The 21432-nt window shown below is 40.6% G+C and overlaps 1 protein-coding gene across 4 annotated transcripts in view; it reads right to left on the bottom strand.

Moving 5' to 3' along the window:
- Positions 1-21432, bottom strand: part of PHEX (phosphate regulating endopeptidase X-linked) — a 233611-nt gene that overhangs the window by 25217 nt on the left and 186962 nt on the right. For all 4 annotated transcript variants that reach the window (XM_002719974.6, XM_089324703.1, XM_089324704.1 and 1 more), the window contains 3 exons: positions 15499-15553; positions 4458-4525; positions 1404-1534 (listed from right to left, as the gene is read on the bottom strand). In XM_002719974.6, coding sequence (XP_002720020.1) covers positions 1404-1534; positions 4458-4525; positions 15499-15553 — 254 coding nt within the window. The remainder of the gene's footprint in view (positions 1-1403; positions 1535-4457; positions 4526-15498; positions 15554-21432) is intronic.

The raw sequence follows: 21432 nt of genomic DNA, 5'->3' as shown, positions 1-21432 counted from the left end.
TGAGTAAATATTTCTCAAAAGAAGAAACATAGTCGATGAATATATACAAAAAATTTTCAATACCTGTAGCCATCAGGGAAATGCAAATCAAAACCACAATGAGTTATCACCTCACCCCAGTTAGAATGGCTATTAATAAAAACAAACAATTAGGGGCCAGCATTGTGGCACAGCAGGTTAAGCTGCTGCTTGTGACACTGGCATCCCATATGGACACGGCTCCGTGTCCCAGCTGCTCCACTTCTGATCTAGTACCCTGCTAATGGCCTGGGAAAAGCAGTGGAAGATGGTCCAAGTGCTTGGATCCCTGCTATCCATGCGGGAGACCTGGAAGAAGCTCCCAGCTCGTGGTTTTGGCCTGGCCCAGCCCCAGCCATTAGTGGCCATTTAGGGAGTAAACCAGCAGGTGGAAGATCTCTCCCTCCTTGTCTCTCCCTCTCTCTGGAACTCTGACTTTCAAATATGTAAATAGATCTTTAAAAAAAAAGAAACAATCAACAAATGCTGGTGAGGATACAGACAAAAGGGAACATACTGATGGGAATGTAAATTAGTACAGCCATCACAGAGAACAGTACACAGGTTTCTCAAAGAAAAAAAAAAAAAAACGAAAAATAAATCTACCATATGACCCAATATCAGGGTATATCTCTGAAGGAAATGATATCAGCATGTGAAAGAGATCTTCACTTCCAGTTCATTGTAGCACTATTCACAATAGCCAAGATTTGGAATAAACCTAGATGTCCATCAATGGTTGAATAGATAAAGAAAATGTGGCATGTGTACACAATGGAATATTCTTCAGCCACAAAAAGAATTAAATCTCATTATTTGCATCAAAATGGATGAAACCGAAGGACATTATGTTAAGTGAAATAAGCCAGACACAGAAAGACAAACATTGCATTTTCTGTCTCATATCTGGATGATAAAATGAAGTCTATCTGAATGCAGAATAGTGATTGCCAGAGTCTTGGAAGGCTAGGAAAGGGGCACAGAACACAGTTAGATAGTAGGACTGATTCCTAATGTGCCACAGCACAATATGGTGAGGATAGCTCACAATAACACAGTCTATGTTTCATGAAGACCTAGAAAAGCAGAGCTCGAAGTCTCCAACCATAAAGAAATAAGGAAATGAAAATGCTAATAACTTCGATTTGATCAGTACATGCCATATACGTGGGTTGAACTATCACACTGTACTGCATCAAGATGTACAATTATTATATATTGAGAAAACAGAGATAAATTATAATTTACATTTCCAACAACTTCCCAGGGAAGATCGATGCTGTTGATCTCAGAGGCACACTTTGGAAACCAATGGTTTAAAGCAAACAAATGCCCAAATGAGGAAAAATTACCCACAAGATGCTCCCTCGCCCAGTTGTACTCACATTTAAGCCAGCATCCTTCCAATAATAATTGCTATACTGGTTAATCATGCACTTCGTTTTTTCTTTAAACTTTTCTTCTGAGTCCATAGACCACCAAGGATCTAGGTTTCCATTTTTATCATATTTTCTACCTAGCAAAAAACAAAGTTAAAAGGCATTTCTGTTATTTAGAAACTAAAGTCTTTATCTTTCCTTCCCCTCACCTTGACAAGCCTTCAAAAAGCAGTCACAACAGCAGGAAACCTCTCTTCCTGAAGCCAACTCCTACATTCTCTCCAACATCACAGGTTAATTGTTAAAAGGGGGGAAAGGAGAAAGAGGGTTGAGGCAGTTCTTTCCTTCTAAGGAACAAAGGGCATTTTAAAAATGAAATTATGCAGTAAACTTATCCAATCTTAGGTATTCACCTGACCTGACCCCAAGTGTTCTCTGGATTGTGAAATGAAATGGCTTCATTCAGAAAATCCATGGAGGTTGTCAGAGAACTACTACCAGTGAAATTCCAAATGATCCAAAGGAATGGCCCTGGTGAGTCATCCACACGCTGCCACCACACATCCTGACTCAGCCCAATAGGAACCTGTTTCTTCCAAGTTGCCAGGAGTCGAGGGACACATAAAACTTCTGTTATGAATCATTCTACAGCCCTCAGTGTGGATGGAGACCCATCTGTCCTGCTTAGATAAGGAAGATTGCTCAAAAAGAGAACTTGCAACAAGAATGGAAATCTCCAAAACGTAATGAAAAAACATTTAGTTACACATTCTTGCCACATGCTTACTCTTCACTTTTTCTATACCCTTTAAAAAACAAAAATTTGGGTTCATCTAGACGATCTTCTGTGTTCAAAGTTACTACTGGAATCAGAAACACAGTTTAAATTTAATGATGCAGAGAACTCTTCATTGAGCCTTTAAGAAAATCTTCTGTGGCTGGTGCTGTGGCGTAGCAGGTTAAAGCCCTAGGCTGCAGTGTCAGCATCCCATGTGGACACTGGTTCGAGTCCTGGCTGTTCCACTTCTGATCCAGCTCTCTGCTATGTCCTGGGAAAGCAGTAGAAGATGGCCCAAGTCCTTGGAGCCCTGCACCCACATGGGAGACCTGGAAAAAGCTCCTGGCTTCACATTAGTGCAGCTCTGGCCTTTGCGGCCAATTGGAGAGTGAACCAACGATGGAAGATGGATCTCTCTCTCTCTCTCTCTCTCTCCCTCTCTCTCTCTCTCCTTCTCTGTAACTCTGCCTTTCAAATGAATGAATAAAATTTAAAAAAAAAGAAAAGAAAATCTCCTAAGCAATGGCATTAACTGAAACAACCCAAAGCTCTGTAAGGCTGCAGGATACCAACACAACCCCCTGGGATAATACAGTCTCACTGTCTTCTACCCAGTAAGCAATCATTACGTGGTCACTGGGCATGTACTTATATGTGCAACACAGTGTTCTAAATACTGGTTACAGAGTGAAATTACCATCATTACATCCCGTCCTTTGAGAGGGATTCCGGAAGTCTTCTAAAAGGTTCTGGGAGAAAACTGTACCTAAATTTCCTAGGAAGAAAATGCCAGAGCCAAAAGACCACCACCAGCTTTTGTTGCTTAGTTAAGACCCTCCCCTTCAGAAACGCCAAACTTCCAAAGGCAGCAAGTCGAGCTCTAGGGAGTCAGATGACTACAAGGCAGACACATTTCAAGAGGGAGGGGGAGGCCAGAGACAAAAACACCTAAGTGATTCAAGAAGGGCTGATGGGAGTTCAGGAAGAACCATCTAGAGGGAGACAAACTAGAAGGGCCTCTGGCCACGGAGTAGGCAACCAGGAAAACATGTCAGAGACACTGCAGGCAAGGAAGAAAGTGGTCACTTTCTCTTTTTTTAAGATTTTATTTATTTATTTGAGAGGTAGAGTTACAGACAGAGAGGGAGAGACAGAGAGAGGTCTTCCATCTGATGGTTCACTCCCCAAATGGCCACAATGGCCGTAGCTACACCAATCCCAAGCCAGGAACCAGGAGCCAGGAGCTTCTTCTGGGTCTCCCACATGAGTGCAGGGACCCAAGGACTTGGACCATCTTCTACTGCTTTCCCAGGCCATAGCAGAGAGCTGGATGGGAAGAGGAGCAGCCAGGACTGGAACCGGTGCCCATATGGGATGCCGGCGTCGAAGGCAAAGGATTAACCTACTGTGCCACGGCGCCAGCCTCTGAAAGTGGTCATTTTATATATAGTGTTGCCTTCGGCCACCTGAGTTGCTGAATCTGCCTGCAAACCATTGTGTTTGGACGAGATAGTAATTTGCTGCTAATTCATAAGTTTCTGAGATCTCTAGTGGCTTTCCAATAGTGCTCCACAGTTAAGGGAGAAAAGTGCTGATTAAAAATGAGGAGTAAATAGAACTTTTAATAATTTTTTTCAAATTAAACATTTTAAAACAATGAACACTCTCAAAGGTAATCATTCCTTTAGTTCAGTTCATTATCTACTCTCTTGCTTATATGTCATCAGGATACACTGTGCATTCTACATTCTGCACTATTAGGAAAGTATAGCCTTTAAAAATATTTTGAATATATGCCAATATAAAGGAAAATGGAGATTAAGCATTGCATAATCCTTGCAATCCTGTAAAGGAACCATTCAGCCAGGCTCCAGCAGCCTGACTTGGCAGCTCAGTGCCTACAATCATCACTGGGGCTGAGTTCACACCTCTGGGGAGAACATCTCAGGCTGGTGAATAAAGCAATGACAAAGTGGGGGAAGCTGGAAAGTCATCCCTGCTCCTACTGTGGCGGCTACAGCAATCCTGATCTAAATGCAAAGGTAATTTCAGCAAAATTACACGATCTTTTGTTTTTTCATTCTACCCCATTACCAATGGGAACAACTGTTTATTGGTTGCAAGCTATCACAGGAAGATACTGGGAAGTTTTCAATCAGCAATCATATTGCCTTTTATAATCTTCACTCCATGATGATGCCACTATAAAAAGTTAACAATTAACATCCATATAGTCCACATTGTTATAAAAGCAGCAGCATATAAAATGAACTAATACTTACCATTATTATCAAATCCATGTGTAAATTCATGTCCAACAATTACTCCTATAGCACCATAACTCAGAGATCTATGGGATGAGCACATAATTTGGAGAAAATTACAAGCATGACTCTCAGAGCATAATCTCTTATTTTTTCAGTGAAAAGCCAAGCTAATTTGTTTTCTACTGACCATAATAACAATGTCATAACTATGCTCATAAAACTATAAAAAACTAATCTAAACATACCCTTCTAATTGATATGCACAAAGCAAACATAAATTCTAACACCGTCATTACAACCATGTAAGGGACTTAATGTCCTACTCTGTGAAACTAGAGCTATGAAAGAAATGATTTCCAAAGTCCCTTCCAATCCTCACATTCCCGATTCTATATCTGCTCTAGCTATATTTTATATTATGAACACCTAACATAAGGCTTGAAAAGATCATCAGTAAATATACCATTGATTTTTCTATCTGAAAACTTGGTGCGAAGTCACCAAAATCTCGGAAGTTAAATTGTTTTCGAAATGTAGTCATAAAAACAGAATAGAGCAGAGATTGAAAGGAATCACTCTGTTTTCAAAGGTAGTCACGTTCCTCTGTTTCTGTGGCAAAGAAGCTGACAACTGAATAGCAAGACTGTGAGGGCTTAATCAGATTTGGAAAGGGTGTTATGTTATTTCTCTTCACCTCTGGAAAGGATGTGAGAGATTATCTAGAGAGGAGCCCACCAACAATTCCACCCATCCCTGATTGCACATGCTCCCTCCTCCCAGCACGAGGCAATCTGTGGTCCTGCTCTTGAATCTGGACTGGCCTTGAAAATGGCTGTGAAGTGGCTGAGTGTGACTTCTGGGGCTAGACCATAAGAAACTGGATAGCTTCCATGTTCTACCCTTTTAGAAGTCTGCTGTAATGGAAGCTTGACTACCCAGCTAGAAGCAAAGAGGCCAAGTGAAGCTAGTGAGAGACCCCAAAAGTTGAGAAACTCTGGAGGAAGACAGAGGTCCTGCCAGACTTTGTTCATGGGAGCCAGCCCAATGAGTGAATTCATCTTAGATGCTCTAGCCCTAGTAAGACTGCTCTCGCCAACCCCAAACAGAGCCAAGAAAGCATACATCAGCTCCATCCTGCCCAAGTGGCAGAATCAGGAGAGAATAAATGGTTGTTTGGTGGTACTTTGTCATGTAGCAAAATACAACTGAAACAAAGCCTATTGATAATATATGGGAGCTGGCACTGTGGTGCAGCCTGTAAAGCTGCTGCCTGCAATGCCAACATCCCATATGGGCACTGGTTTGAGTCCCGGCTGCTCCGCTTCTGATCCAGCTCTCAGCTATGGCCTGCAAAAGCAGTAGAAGATGGCCCAAGTCCTTGGGTCCCTGCACCTGCGTGGGAGACCTGGAGGAAGCTCCTGGCTCCTGGCTTTGGATCAGCCCAGCTCCTGCCGTTGCGACCATTTGGGGAGTGAACCAGTGGATGGAAGACCTCTCTCTCTCTCTCTCTGCCTCTGACTCTCTAATTCTGCCTTTCAAGTAAATAAATATTTAAAATATATATATATATATATATATGTATACACACACACACACACGAAAAAATCAATTGTGGGGCTTCCATTTGTATACATCTTGGATTTTCCCTCTCAACTCTAAAGAGCGTGAAGGCCTAACTCCTAACTACTTGTTCACTTCAGAATTCTCTATACGTAGTACACAGGTACTAACTGATTAACTATCTTCACCATTCAATGCAAGGGACAAATTTATATGTAACTCATTTTAGTTATTTAACATGTGGATGAAGATTACAGACAACCTAGAATCATTCTGAGGATTCTTCATGAGATTTGCAATTATTCCAAAAATACTTCCCACTTAGTTCTTGACATGCAATATCAAAGTCATCCAGTAAATGGCTAGGACCCAGAACTGGAAGGAACGGAAATTTTTGAAACAACATATTATTACAGGACATAATGATCCTTAACATGCTAATTGTTTGTCTCAACTATACCCAAGGAAGTGCTGTAAGATTTAATTTTTCCCCTTGGTGGCAATTCTTTCCTTTGTTATTTCTTTGCTGCAAGGTAATTTGCATTTGAAAAAATGCTTCCTACTGTTTTTCCATCATGGCAAACCTTCATTAAAGAAGTAGAATTATGCATTTCAATCATAGAGTTATCATAGCAGTGTGGGACAAACTTGTAATTTTACATAGTGCTAATTTTTGCAGCAGTAGCTATCATTGTGCAGCCTGCAACACTTAGTTTTTCCAAGTTTCTCAGTCCTAAGAATAAGTACTCAGGCCCATACAACCTTCAGTCAATGCTGTTGACTGGCTGAGTTTAAGGATAAACAATGGGAGTTTATACAAACCACTCTGCAATAAATGTCCCTTAAGAGGAACTGCTCCAACAAGCTTCCTATTTGCAATGGGTAATAGAGAATTCAGAAAATGATTGAATCATTGTAAATTTCAATTCTTGGTTTCAGAATCATAATCTTTTGGATGAGAGACAAAGAAAAAGTAATTTTATATGACTATGTCTAAGATTGATAATGTTTCATAATATTAAATTCACAGCCTCCATTTTATCAACGGACTTTTATTTAAATTAGCATGCCATTTAAAAAATAAATTTGTGTGACTTTTAAAACTTGACGGGCTTTTCAGAAACTGTAAGGCTTCCTACACTGAAGATCTAACCTTCTAAAAATCAAATGTGGAAGGTGATAATTGTACAACCTATTCAGTTTCTCTTTTGTTCTTACTACCAGAAAGGTTTCATATATGTGCAGAGGATTCACTATCAGCAATTAAACAACTATACTGCCATCTGAGCTCACTATAATCTCACTCTGTTACCATATATGGACTACTCTATTCTTAAATAATAAGCCCTTCAGAATCTAGGAGTTGGGATTGGCTTTAAGGTCATCTAGTTTAGGTCCCTACTAGTGGCCTGAGCCCCACCTATTAAAAAAAACCCACTCACATGGCCATAAGACTTCTGCTTGGGTATTTCTAATACCCAAGAGTTTATCCCTTTCTGAGGTAACCCGTTCTCTCTTACAGCACTGTCTAACATTGATCTGAAATTTCTTTCCTGGGTCTTCCACCTATTGGCTGAGTGTTGTCTCTAGTTGAACATCTTCCAACCCTGGAATACAGTAAATCATCGTGCCACCTCAACCTTCCTTCAAAAGTAAATGGCAGTCATGAGGTTCCTTCTCAAGTGTTCCCAAGTTCTTCCAATTCTTGCTCTTCACTTGTGAACACTAGACCGGAATTTCCCCAAAGAGAAACTGCGAATTCAAGAATCTGGGTTGCACATATTTAAGCAGGTTTCTTTCTTACAGAACTTCTTGGGAACTTGTAGGCTGATGAGTATTGGCATGCTCTAAAACAGAAAAGGCAAGGAAGATTTACCTCTGTTACTATTTCAGGGAACGTGCATTTGGAGAAAGGTTGCCTTTGCCTGTTTACAATCCTGATTCTCTCCTTTGCAAACAATTCAGGTTATTCATGTCCCCATAATTAGACCTGACACTCAGGTGAGGGCTGAGCTGACCAGCGTTGAGCAGCAGGAGTCCCTTGGTTCTGAGGGCTATTCGTTGATTAACACAGAAGAGATGAATGTGTGGGAAGCGATCTCAATGGAATATGATTCTCATGTCTCTAAGATCGCCATATTTTCAATGTCAAGTACCCAAATGATACTTAACAGCTAATTCATTGAGTGGATATCTTAATAGAGGTTGGATGTCTTTAGTGAGGGCACATAACTCTGAAGAAAACGCAATCTCTCTCCCATTCAAGTATATCAACTATGGCTCAGCCTATAGAAATCACGGCATTAACAATTCCTAATTTTTTACAATTTTGCCTTTTATGACAGAAAACTGTGATCATGGACTTAAATAAATACATCACTTAATCACTTCAAAATCTAACCAGACTATTTCCAAGTCTCCAGCTACAAAACTACATTAAGTTCAGTTAAATTGCTAATGATAAGCCAAATCTAAGAATTCTTTGTCTTCTTTTAGTCTGAAGGGAGCTTAGAGAATATCTGGCTTAATCTTTTGTTTTTCGAGGTTTATTTATTTTAAAGGCAGAGTTACAATGAGACACACACACACACACACACACAGATATTGAGGTTCCATCTGCTGGTTCACTCCCCAGATGGCTACAACTGCCAGGGCTGAGCCAGGCTGAAGCCAGGAGCTTTGTCCGGGCCTTCCATGTGGATATCAGGGCACTAAACACTTGGGCTGATTTTCCCAGGCCAGTAGCAAGGAGCTGGATTTGAAGTGCAGCAGCCAGGACTCAAACTGGTGCCCAAATGGGATGCCAAAATTGCAGCAGGTGGCTTAACTCACCGCACCACCACACTGGCCAAAACCCTTTAATTTAATGGAAGTATATATAAATTTAATCTTAAATATAGGGAAAATCAATTCCAAGTATCTGAACACCAAGGGAAACTATGCACCGGAAGCCCGGCATAGTATTAATGGATTTGGTTGACTACAAACCTAGAATTTTCACTTAATTCTAATAACGGTGCTTCACTGCAATAGTGTTTGTTGATACCTGCCCATGTGCTTTCTTCAACATGCCGCTTTCAATCACACCAATCTGACAGTTTCCAAATGTAAGCAACTACAACTACTTGCAAATGACATTTCTCCAGCTACCAGACCCCTCTTGGCCAAGGCTGGCCACTACCATGCTGCTAATACCCTTAGTAGCAGTCCTCAATCATTGATGGAGTAGATTTGAAGGATAAATACCCCAGCTCCCTTGACCGTGAAGCGGAATCACTCTGAAGCATGTTTTATAGTTCTCCAGCAAGACTGAGTCCCAGCTGCACATGACGATAGCTAATTTTGTAACAGTTTGTGGTAGGCAGAATAATGGCATCCAAAAGATGTCCACATGATAATCACTGGAACCTGTGACTATGTTCTGTTACATGACAAAGGAAGATTAAGACTGCAGATGAAACTAAGTTTGCCAACCTGCTGATTTTATAACAGGGAGATTATCTGGATTATCTTGGTGTGTCCCAAATCACAGGGGTGCTTAAAAGTAAAAGAAAGAAGTAGAAGACGAGACTCAGAAGGAGACACGATATGGAGCTTTGGAGATGGAGGAGAAGTCCAGGAGCCAAGGAAACTAGAAAAGGAAACACGTTCTTTCCTAGAGCTCCCAGAAAAGAATGCAATCCTGTTGATACCTTGATTTCAGCACAGTGAAACCAAAGTTGCATATCCAACCTACAAAAATAGGGGCTAACACATTTATGTAGTTTTAACCTACTACATTTTTGGTAATTTATTTTGGAAGTCATAGAAGATTTCAAGGATACAATTTATTGGCTTCTTTCCCTCCACCTCTCATTTCTCCCAGTCTCCTGTTATTTCCTAGGGCCACCTCCCAAAAGAACTGCCTGAACTTGATTCCTTATCACAGGGACTGCTTCTGGAGAAGCCCAAATCAAAACAATGTCACCATATTTCTCTTACTTATATATGTGTATGATATCTTATCTTTCCAACCTACATAATAATATGTAAGGTATCATATATCCAAACAACAGAAGTGACTCAACTAACATGAAGGCTAAATTTCCCATGTATTAAAGCGTCAGACAAGCAAAGGCATACAATCAACGTAGTGACATTATATGGGGTCAGCCAGTGTAGTACCATAGCAGGTAAAGTCACTGCCTGCAGCACTGCCTGCAATACCATATGCGCACCAGTTTGCATCTCAGCTGCTCCACTTCCAATCTAGTTCCTTGCTACTGGCCTGGGAAAATCAGTGAAGATGCCCAAGTGCTTGGTGCCCTGATACCCACATGGGAGGCCCAGATGAAACTCCTGGCTCCAGCCTGGCTCAGCCCTAGCAGTTGCAGCCATCTGGGAAGTGACCAGCAGGTGGCAGATCTCTCTCTTTCTCTGTCTCTTTCTCTCCAACTCTCATCTCACCCCTTCTCTGTAACTGTGACTTTCAAATGGATAAATAAATCTTTTTTCTAAAAAAACAAGTAGTGACGGGGCCAATGCTGTGCTGTAAGGGGTAACGTCACCGCCTGTGGTGCCAGCATCCCATATGGGCACTGGTTCAAGTCCCGGCTGCTCCACTTCCAATTCAGCTCCATGCTATGGCCTGGGAAAGCTGTAGAAGATGGCCCAAGTCCTTGGGCCCCTGCACCCATGTGGGAGACCCAGAAGAAGCTTCTGGCTCCTGGTTTCAGATGGGCTCAGCTCCAAACATTGCAGCCATTTGGGGAGTGAACCAGCAGATGGAAGACACCTCTCTCTCTCCCTCTCTAAGCCTCTGCCTCTTTGTAACTCTTTCAAATAAATAAATAAATCTTTAAACAAGAAGTAGTAACATTATTGACAACAAATATTAACAGAATTCTCACTATATATGGAAATTATTAATCATACAAGGGTACTTCATAAATTTCCTGGAATTGGAATTGAAGGTTAAGCTTGTTTTGGTCCAAAGTTTTTTGAAATTCATGCGGAGTGTTTTCATACTATACATTTTCAGTGAACCTTTTTCCCCAGAAACCTTTTATTTAAAGTATATAAACTTCATGCATTTCATAAATACAACCTTAGGAACACAGTGATATTGATTCTTCCCACCTACCCACCCTTGCTCCCACCCTGTTTCTTCCTCACTCTTCTATTCCCATTCTTATTTTTTACGAAGATCTAATTTGAATTAACTTTATACACAGACGTTTATACTAAGTAAAACGTTCAACAAACAGTATGGAAAAAAACTGTTCCTCCACAGGTTTCTGATTTCTCTTTTGATTTCTTCTATGACCCACTGTTCATTTAAGAGCTTGTTGTTCAGTCTCCATGTGTTTGCCCATGTTCTAGAGACTCTCGAGTTACTGATCTCCAGCTTCATTCCCTTATGGTCAGAGAAAATGCATGGTATGAGGGCCGGCGCTGTGGCATAGCAGGTTAAAGCTCTGGCCTGAAGCGCTTGCATCCCATATGAGTGCTGGTTAGAGTCCCAGCTGCTCCTCTTCTGATCCAGCTCTCTGCTGTGGCCTGGGAAAGCAGTAGAAGATGGCCCAAGTCGTTGGACCCCTGCACCCATGTGGGAGACCCAGAAGAAGCTCCTGGCTCCTGGCTTCGGATTAGTGCAGCTCCGGCCATTGCAGCCATCTGGGGAGTGAACCAGTGGATGGAAGACCTCTCTCTCTGTCTCTACCTTTCTCTGTAACTCTGTCTTTCAAATAAATAAAATAAATCTTAAAAAAAAAAAAGAAAAGGCATGGTATGATTTTGATTCTTTTCAATTTGCTGAGACTTGCTTTATGGCCTGGGCTGTGGTCTATCCTAGAGAAAGTTCCATGCACTGGTGAGAAGACTGTGTATTCTGCAACGTTGGGATGAAAAGTTCTGTAGATCTCCATTAGGTCCATTTGGTCTATAGTGTCAATTAACTGTTGTTTCCTTGCTGATTTTCTGTCTGATTGATCTGCCCATTGCTGAAAGTGGAATATTGAAGTCACTCATTACTATTGTACAGGAGTCTATGTCTTCCTTTAGATCCATCAACATTTCTTTTAAACAGCTAGGTGCCCTGTACTTAGGTGTGTATACATTTATTATAGTCACATCTTCCTGTTGAATTGATACCTTAATCATTACACAGTGCCCTTCTTTGTCTCTTTTAATAGTTTTTGTGTTAAACTCTATTTTGTCTGATATTAGGATGGCCACAGCAGCTCCTTGTTGGTTTCTGTTAGCATGGAATATCTTTTTCCATCCTTCTACATTCAGTCTGCATGTATCTTTTGTTGGTGAGATGTGTTTCTTGTAGTCAGCAAATAAATGGGTCTTGTTTTTTAATCCATTCAGCCAGTCTAAGTTTTAACTGAGAGTTGAGGCCATTTACATTCAAGGTGACTATTGATAAGTAATGACTTGGCCCTGCTGTTTTTCCATAAATATTCCTATTATTTACTTTGGATTTCCTTTGTACTTTTACTGCGATATTTTCTGCCTTCACCTCCTTTCATAATGATGACCACGTTTCTGTTTCTGTAAGCATCTTTGCAAGGCTAGACGGGTGGTACAAATTCTTTCAATTTCTGTTTGTTATGGAAGGTCTTTATTTCACCTTCATTCATTGCAGGGTACAGTACTCTGGGTTGACAGTTTTTTCTCTTAACACTTGGAATATACCTCACCATTCTCTCCTGGCCTGTAGGGTTTCTGATGAGAAGTCAGCTGTGAGTCTCATTGCAGAACCTCTGAAAGTAATCTGGTGTTTCTCTTATGCACATTTTAGAATCTTTTCTTTGTTTCACTTGGAGAGTTTAACTATAATGTGTCATGGTGAAGATCTTTTCTGGTCATGTCTATGAGGAGTTCTATGTGCTTCTTGTACTTGGATGTCCCATTCTTTCTCCAACTTAGGGAAGTTTTCTGTAATTATATCACTAAAATAAATGGCCTTCTAATCCATTATCTCTTTCCATGCCTTCAGAAACTCCTAAGACCCGTATGTTGGGTTGTTAGATAATTTCCCATAGATCTCCAACACTGGTTTTTAGTTTTCTAATTTTTTTTGTTCTGACTGTAAAATTTCCAGCGATTTGTCTTCTAACTTGGATATTCTTTCTTCTTCCTCACCAATTCTGTTGTTAAGGCTTTTTACCACATTTTCTATTTGTTCTATTGAATTCTTCATTTCCAGTATTTCATTTTGATATCCCTTTAAAATCTCAATTTCATGAGAAAAATTTTCTTTCATGTCATGTATGAATTTCTTTAGTTCACACATTTCTTTCTGATTACTTCTAAGTAATAATATGATCAATTTCCTGAATTCTGTTTCTTGCATTTCTTCAATCCCTTCATCTTCACATTCTAGTATTGAAATGTTGTGTGTTCCTTTGGAGGCGTCATGTTGTCTTCCTTATTCCTGTTTCTTGAATTGCTTCATTTTTAGGTAACTGTGGAGATACTTGTTGGTTTATCTTTTTTCCCTGTTACAGCTTTTTTTAAAAAAGATTTATTTTATTTATTAGAAAGGCAGAATTACAGAGAGGCAGCTGCAGAGAGAGAGAGGTCTTCCATCCACTGGTTCACTCCCCAGAAGGTCACAACAGCCAGAGCTGTGCTGATCCGAAGCCAGGAGCTTCTTCCGGGTCTCCCACGCAGGTGCAGGGACCCAAGGACTTGGGCCATCTTCTACTGCTTTCCCAGAGAGCCGGATTGGAAGTGGAGCAGACAGAGCCTGAAGTGGTGCCCATGTAGGATGCTGGCACTGCAGGTAGTGGCCTTACCCACCACACCCAGTGCTGGCCGCCCTGTAACGGCTTTTATCTTTGGACTATGCCTGTGTGGATTAATGGAGCGTCTTTCAGTGAATATCCTGAGGTGTGTGATGGGTGTGGCCAGGGAGCTCTGTTCAGTGTTCCAGGGTAAGGGGAGTGTCCAAGGTGACTCCCAAATTGGGCATGGTAAATCTTTTTTTTTTTTTTTTTTAATCAGAGGGGAGGTTTGTTCAGTTCTGTCATTGTAGTCTCATGCTCACCTTTTCTCCTTCAAGGAAACCAATGCCTGGCCACTAGCCCCAGTGGGTACAATATTCATCCACACTGCCACAAGAACCACACAAAGGATCTGTGCAGTCCTCAGTGTGAGCATAGATCCTGTGGCAATGACCCTCACCAGGGAATCAGAGAGCTCCAAGTATGTGGAGGTGCCCACAGTGACTGCCCAGAGACCCAGCCACACCCTGCACTCTCCCATGCAGCCACAGTGCTTTCACAGTCCCAGCATGCAAGGCTCCCACAGTCACGAGCACACAGCCCCCTATCATTTCCCCCAGTCAGACTCAGGATTCTCTTCTCAGCTGACTGTTGGGCGCAGACACAAGCTGGCACAGCTATTAAGTATGTCCAAAATGGTGCCCTCCCTCTCTTAGCTAATTATGGTACACTGGTGCTGGGGAGTTGGGGAGAGAGAAATGTGGCCCCCTTTTTTTCCCTGTAGGTTGGCAGGTACACTGTCCCCCACAGGGCTCCAAGCCTGACTCATGCCAGGCTCTTCCTGCAGCTTTATTGCCAGTGCCTTGGGCTGCTGCAGTCTGGTCTCACCTCACTCTCCAAGCTGGTGCTGAGGCTCTCAGCTGCTGGGGTCCGGAGTTGTGTGTGTCCACACCATCCATGTAGATCCACAGTGTCCCTCTAATTTGCGTGGAGTTTCCTGTGCAACTCTTCTCTGAGATTACTCTCTCTCCACATTTTTTAACTATCTTCCCCTAGACTAGAGCATAAGCTCCCTCCCCATTCTGCCATCTCCTCCTATGAATTTTTTCAAGACTCTTCTTAAAAGTCTACAGTGTGCTGCTACTAATGACTTTTAAACTGGTATCCCTAAGATCATATACTGCCAATTTTGTCTCATTTTATAGTTTCAGGGTTATACTTCTAAAGACAAATCAATTACCTTATTTCCTCAAAACTTAATATTTTCTATTTCCTGTTATCTTTCAGGCTCCCTACTTGGCATTCAGAATCCTCCAATATCAAACCTCAATCTTCTTTAACACATTTCTTATCTGCTACTTGCCTTACCACATGGGCCAGGCAAAGCTAGACTCTGTCACTCTATAAACACCTCTGTCTTCCCTTTCCTGTTGCTTTCATCCAGAATAGTTTTAAATCTGTCACCACCGACTGAAATGTCAACCATCCTTCAAGGTATAAATATTCTGGGTATGAATCATTGAGTAATATAGATGCCTAGAAAGGAAAATTATGTTTAAGTTGGCTTTCCTGCCCAGTCATAGGCCCTGGTGAAAAGGATGAGGCAACAAATACAGAAAATGATGAGCGTGGAACATTCAAATCAAGCCAGCGTCCATGCGCTTTTTCTGTAGAACCGCCACTGACTCGGTTTCTTTGACTTAATATTCCATCCTCTACCAAAGCAACGTGTTCTTCCCTCCTACCATGTCAATAACTGGTTTCTTTACTCATTTACTCACCGAGGGTATTCTGTTCCCCAAAAGAAGGGCTTCTGAAGCTCTCCTGCTGGAAACCCTGCGAGGAAGACAAAAACAATGTTAAAGAGAAATTGAATGTTGATTCAGTGATGAATACCTGGTTTCAGCCACAGATAGCCTCGAGGTCTCAAAGGCCCACCTGCAAGACAAGACTTGTGGAGCTGGGAGTCTTCGGAGAGATCCCGCTGCCTCAAAGATGTTACTGCCGCTGATTTGGAATGTAGGGCATGCAAGCATTTCAAGGAAATCATTTTGCACAGATACATTGTTGGCAGTGTTCAGCCTGCTGTGAGCGGGCTTCCTTCAGGATACAATGTGCACATCAAGCTTCAGGCAATCCAGCAACTTTTCCTGATACAACAAAGGACCAGCTTCATGGCTGTGTGACATGTGCAGCACAGAGAAGTGTCCTACACTCAGCTTAAAGCTCTGCCACCACTGTCTTGAACTGCTTAATAATTTTATCTTTGAACTTGCATTTTTTTTAAAAGAATTAGTCATTTATTTGAAAGACAGAGTTACAGAGAGAAAGAGAGAGAGAGAGAGATCTTCCATATGTTGGTTCACTCCCCAAATGGCCACAATGGCTGGCAGTGAGCCAGGCCAAAGCCAGGAGCTTTTTCCAGGTCTCCCACATGGATGCAGGAGCCCAAGGACTTGGGCCATCTTCTGCTGCTTTCCCAGGCCATAGCAGAGAGCTGGACAGGAAGTGGAGAAGCCAGGACACCCACACAGGATGTCAGCACTGCAGACAGAGGCTTAACCCACTGTGTCACAGTTCCGGTCCCTTGCATTTTATAAATGGAGTTTGAGGGGACAACAGAACACCATGTGAGCAGGGGAGAGATGAACAGACATGTCCTCCTCACACACAGCATTCATGATGTCCCAGGAGCACAGGCCACATGCATGGGAGACATGTCAAAACCAGTGTAAGGTACGCATGTCAGGTCCAGAACTGAGTAAGGGGGGACTCTGACAGCCCAAAGATGTCACAGTCTCTGCTTGAACTAGCATTTGCCTTGAGCACTAGAAGAAGGTAGCGACATTCTAAAAAACAGAATGGCTGCAGAACCTTGTCACTTTGTTTCTTTCTTCCATTACTTCTCTCTGTTGGCCAACCACTTGCAGTGAAAATGACAACCATATAGAAGAAAAAGGAGGCAGAGGGTGATCCACACTTTCTTGTCCTTTCTGCCCTTTGACAAAGATATAGAGGAAAAAGGAGGCAGAGGGTGATCCACACTTTCTTGTCCTTTCTGCCCTTTGACAAAGATATAGAGGAAAAAGGAGGCAGAGGGTGATCCACACTTTCTTGTCCTTTCTGCCCTTCCTTACTCATCAGTGAGCAGAATGTAGAGTGTCAGTAGATGTACATGCATCACAAAGTGAAAGAAACATAGTGGAGTTAGTTTTCTAAGATGTCTGCTTTGTGCTGGTAAGAACAAAACATGTGAGTATTTCAAACATTTCATGGAAAATGGAAGTAAAAGATTAATTTGCTGCCTCCAAATTTTGAAATGCATGCATAGTTTTTTCATGACCATGTTTTGCATGAGTTTTTAGAATATCCCTAGTATGCATAGATTTCAAATTCTTTTGTGCCATGATAAACTTTTATTTAAAAGAAATGGGTGGAATTTAATCTTTATTTACAGAATACTGTAAGATATGAAACTCCACAGAAATAAGAAACCCATTTAGAGGACAAGCTTCATATATAGTATGTACAGTTTGCAACTGTTCAAATATAGTTTTGTTGTAAGACTGCTACAATAATAAACCATATTTAAAAAGAGATCTTAGTAGATAAACAAGCTTCTACCACATTCTACTTTTCCATGAACTTTTTGAAGTACCCTCTTACATATGCTTGTACAAACTATAAAACACAAACTGTATAATTTCAGTGATTCCATATACAAGTTCAAATGCTCTCATGTTTGTATTTAAAACAGGCATTGTACAGTATAAAGCTGAAGGCTAAAATGCATGCTAACGTTTTAATTTTCTTGTAATAGCATTAAGCAACAAGTAAAGGAGCAGGCAGTTAAGAGGCTGCTGGGGACACCTGCATCCCATATGGGAGTATTTGGCTTTCCGTCCAGGCTGATGCCTGCTTCCTGCTAATGATCAGTACTTGAGTCCTTGCCACCTATGTGGGAGACCTAGAACGATTTCCCAGTTCCTGGCTTTGGCCTGGCCTAGTCCTGGTGGTCACTGGCTTTCAGGGAGTGAATCAGCAGATAGGAGGTCCCTTTCTTTTTTTCTCTTTCTCTGACTTTCAAATAAAATAAAACAAAAACTAAATAGCAAGTAAAAAATACTATGACAAATGGAAAGAGAGTTGCCATGGAAGACAGTACACAGCTTAATATTTTAGCACATTCACTGACACTTTCTCCTACTCTCTGAACAAGGGTCCTGAACTCATGTAGTTGGTCATGGGTGCTGATGGGTAAGAGAAATGCTTTGCTTTTCCCTTGAAACTCACCAGTAAATTTTAGACCCTGGGTCAACACTGGGAGCTGTGCTTTCAAGTAATCACAATTGGGAATGTAAAGAATTGTAACTAAAAAAAAAATACAGAATCCTTCTGCAATGCCCTTGCCTGCCCCAGAACAACAGCTCTAGGCCCCATGAGACTGAAAGTTCTTTTGTGAATTAAAATATTCCTCTTCTGTCTCTCTCCAGAACTTTCTTTCTACGTCCCCTCCACATCAGGACAGTAGCAGGAGAAATGAGGGCAGGAAAGCAAGTTCTTAATTTAGAAGTGAAATGTTGATTCTACCAAACTCGTACAAATTCTTTACATCTTAGTAATATTTTTATAGCTTGAGATTTTAAGATGCAAAAACCTAACTGCAAAACAGAGATACACTGAGCTAGCAGTTTCTCTTCCTGCTGCTTTCACATAAAGGAAAATGCATCTAAAATGACTGAATTTAAAGGGACAAAGTCATACTAATCTTCTTAATTTCTCCTTTTCCTTTAAATATCTTTAGCATCTTTGTATCAATATTCCATCCTCCTTTTTTGGTTATTACTTTTAGTCATTCTGACTTGGATATACATATATGCAAATAGATATTACATATAAATGGAAATCAGTGTATATGACAATCCAGTTTCTTACAATAAATCACCAAAAAGCAATGAAATTTCCTAAGAAGAACAATGATCATAAGCCAATGTGATTTAATTATTAAATCATTATGGCTTTCCTACCTGGTAATGTCCCACTTGAAAACAGTTACATCCATTGCCAACCTCTGTACAGGAAAACATCTGACACTAGCATAAGCCTCTATTCAAGCTGGTCTTGCTGTTAGGAGCCCCCAACTCAAGTACTGAAGCCATCACACTACTGTGATCAGCTGAATCTGTTTAGTTGGATGGGGCCATGGAATTCATTCTGATAAACAGAAGAATCTGATGCCCTTAGGCCTGTTTTGCTGAAGTGAATGGATTAACAGTGTAAGCTGCATTTTTGGAGATGTCAACTACTAGATTGATAGGTGAAATCCCAACAGGGTCAACTCAATATCTTATCTCATAAAATGGATAAGTGGTATTTAGCAAAGGTACAAGTAAAACATAAGTAAGTGGAAAAGGAGCTCTTTTTCTTTCCCTTTTAAATAGGCTTTTCTTATGTTTTCCTGCATATCCATTTTATTTCTTTTCTATTTTCCATCATTTTCTATTTAAGCACCACTCCACCACCTATTTCACACTTATAAAGTTCCTTTTGCTATGAGAATATTTATGAGAGGCATTCCTTAAATGTAATTGTGTAACACACACACACACACACACACACACTACAGAGAGAAGAGAGTAAGGGAGAGGCAGGACAGAGAGACATTGATTTGGTTGTCAAAGATTAATAAATTTAATGATAGCTAATATTGGCCAGGACAGAGGATGTATGTTGGTAGAAGTATATATTCTAGCAAATTTAAATGCCATTTTAAAAAAGTGAGCCTATGGAAGAGAGTTTGGAAATTCCTCAGAAACCTGAATATAACCCTACCATACAACCCAGTCATCCCACTCCTTGGAATTTACCCAAAGGAAATTAAATTGGCAAATAAAAGAGCTGTTTGCACCTTAATGTTTATTGCAGCTCAATTCACAATAGCTAAGACCTGGAACCAACCTAAATGCCAATCAACAGTAGACTGGATAAAGAAATTATGGGATATGTAGGGATATGTACTCTATGGAATACTACACAGCAGTAAAAAAAAAGTGAAATATGGTCATTTGCAACAAAATGGAGGAATCTGAAAAACATCATGCTGAGTGAAATAAGCCAGTCCCAAAGGGAAAAATATCATATGTTCTCCCTGATCGGTGACAACTAACTGAGCACCTAAAAGGAAACCTGTTGAAGTGAAATGGACACTCTGAGAAACAGTGACTTGATCAGCCCTTGTTCTGACTGTTGAGGAACAACTTAATACTTTATCCCTTTTAGTATTTTTTTGTTCTACTTAATACAATTTGTAGAACTCTTTTATTAACACACAATTATTCTTAGGTGTTTAAATTTAACTAAAAAGTGATCCTTGTTAAATATAAGAGTGGGAATAAAAGAGGGAGGAGATGTACAGTTTGGGACATGCTCAAGCTGACTTGCCCCAAATGGTAGAGTTAGAAATGTGCCTGGGGATCCCAACTCAATCCCATCAAGGTGGCACGTACCAATGCCATCTCACTAGTCCAAGTGATCAGTTTCAGTTCATAACTGATCATAATGATAGGATTAAGAGTCAAAGGGATCACATAAAAAAGACTAGTGTCTGCTAATACTGATAGAATTAAAAATGAGAGAACAATCCAACATGGAAAGTGGGATATACAGCAGACTCATAGAATTGCAGATGTCCTAAACAGCACTCTGGCCTCAGAATCAGCCCTTAAGGCATTCAGATCCTGCTAAAAAGCCCATGAGAGTGTTTCAGGCATGGAAAGCCAAGACACTATGGCCAAAAAAAAAAAAACGACCTAAATGAAAGATCTGTGAGTGAGATCCCAGAGGAAAAAACAGGCCATCAAAGAAGGAGGTACCTTTCTCTGAAGGGAGGAGAGAACTTCCACTTTGACTATGACCTTGTCTAAATAAGATTGGAGTTGGCGAACTCAAAAGGCTTCCATAGCCTTGGCAACTCATGACAAGAGCCTAAGGTGATTACTGACACCATAAACAAGAGTGTCAATTGTTAAATCAACAGGAGTCACTGTGCACTTACTCCCCATGTAGGATCTCTGTCCTTAATGTGTTGCACTATGTGAATCAATGGTATAACTTGTAATCAACAATACTTTACACTTTGGGTTTCTGTGTGGGTGCAAACTGTTGAAATCTTTACTTAATATATACTAAATTGATCTTCTGTATATAAAGATAATTGAAAATGAATCTTGATGTGAATGGGATGGGAGAGGGAGCGGGAGATGGGAGGGTTGCGGGTGGGAGGGAAGTTATGAGGGGAAAAAGCCACTGTAATCCAAAAGCTGTACTTTGGAAATTTATATTTATCAAATAAAAGTTAAAAAAATAAAAAATAAAAAAGTGAGCAACTCTATGTGCTAATGTGGAAAAACAAGGTTTAAATGAAAAAAATTAAGTGGAAAAACATTGAGTATAGTATACAGAATCCTTTTAAGTAACTATGCTATCTGCATACATACTTACATATGAGAGTATATATACATAGGAAAGGTATGTAAAATACCTGTCAGAGTGACTAGTGGTTACCTTTGGGAGAAAATGAGAAGTTGGGATTTGGGGTGATGGACAGTCAAAAGGGCTTTGAACATAAATGTAATGTTTTAAATTTTCATTTCTCAAAGATAATAAACTTATTTGATTGAAATTAAATCTTAGAAATAAATGTACTTGTGTGTATG

The sequence above is a fragment of the Oryctolagus cuniculus genome, chromosome X, assembly GCF_051225735.1.
Source record: "Oryctolagus cuniculus isolate XC-2025 breed Fujian yellow rabbit chromosome X, ASM5122573v1, whole genome shotgun sequence".
NCBI lineage: Eukaryota > Metazoa > Chordata > Mammalia > Lagomorpha > Leporidae > Oryctolagus > Oryctolagus cuniculus.
This window is presented reverse-complemented; position numbering and strand designations above follow the sequence as displayed.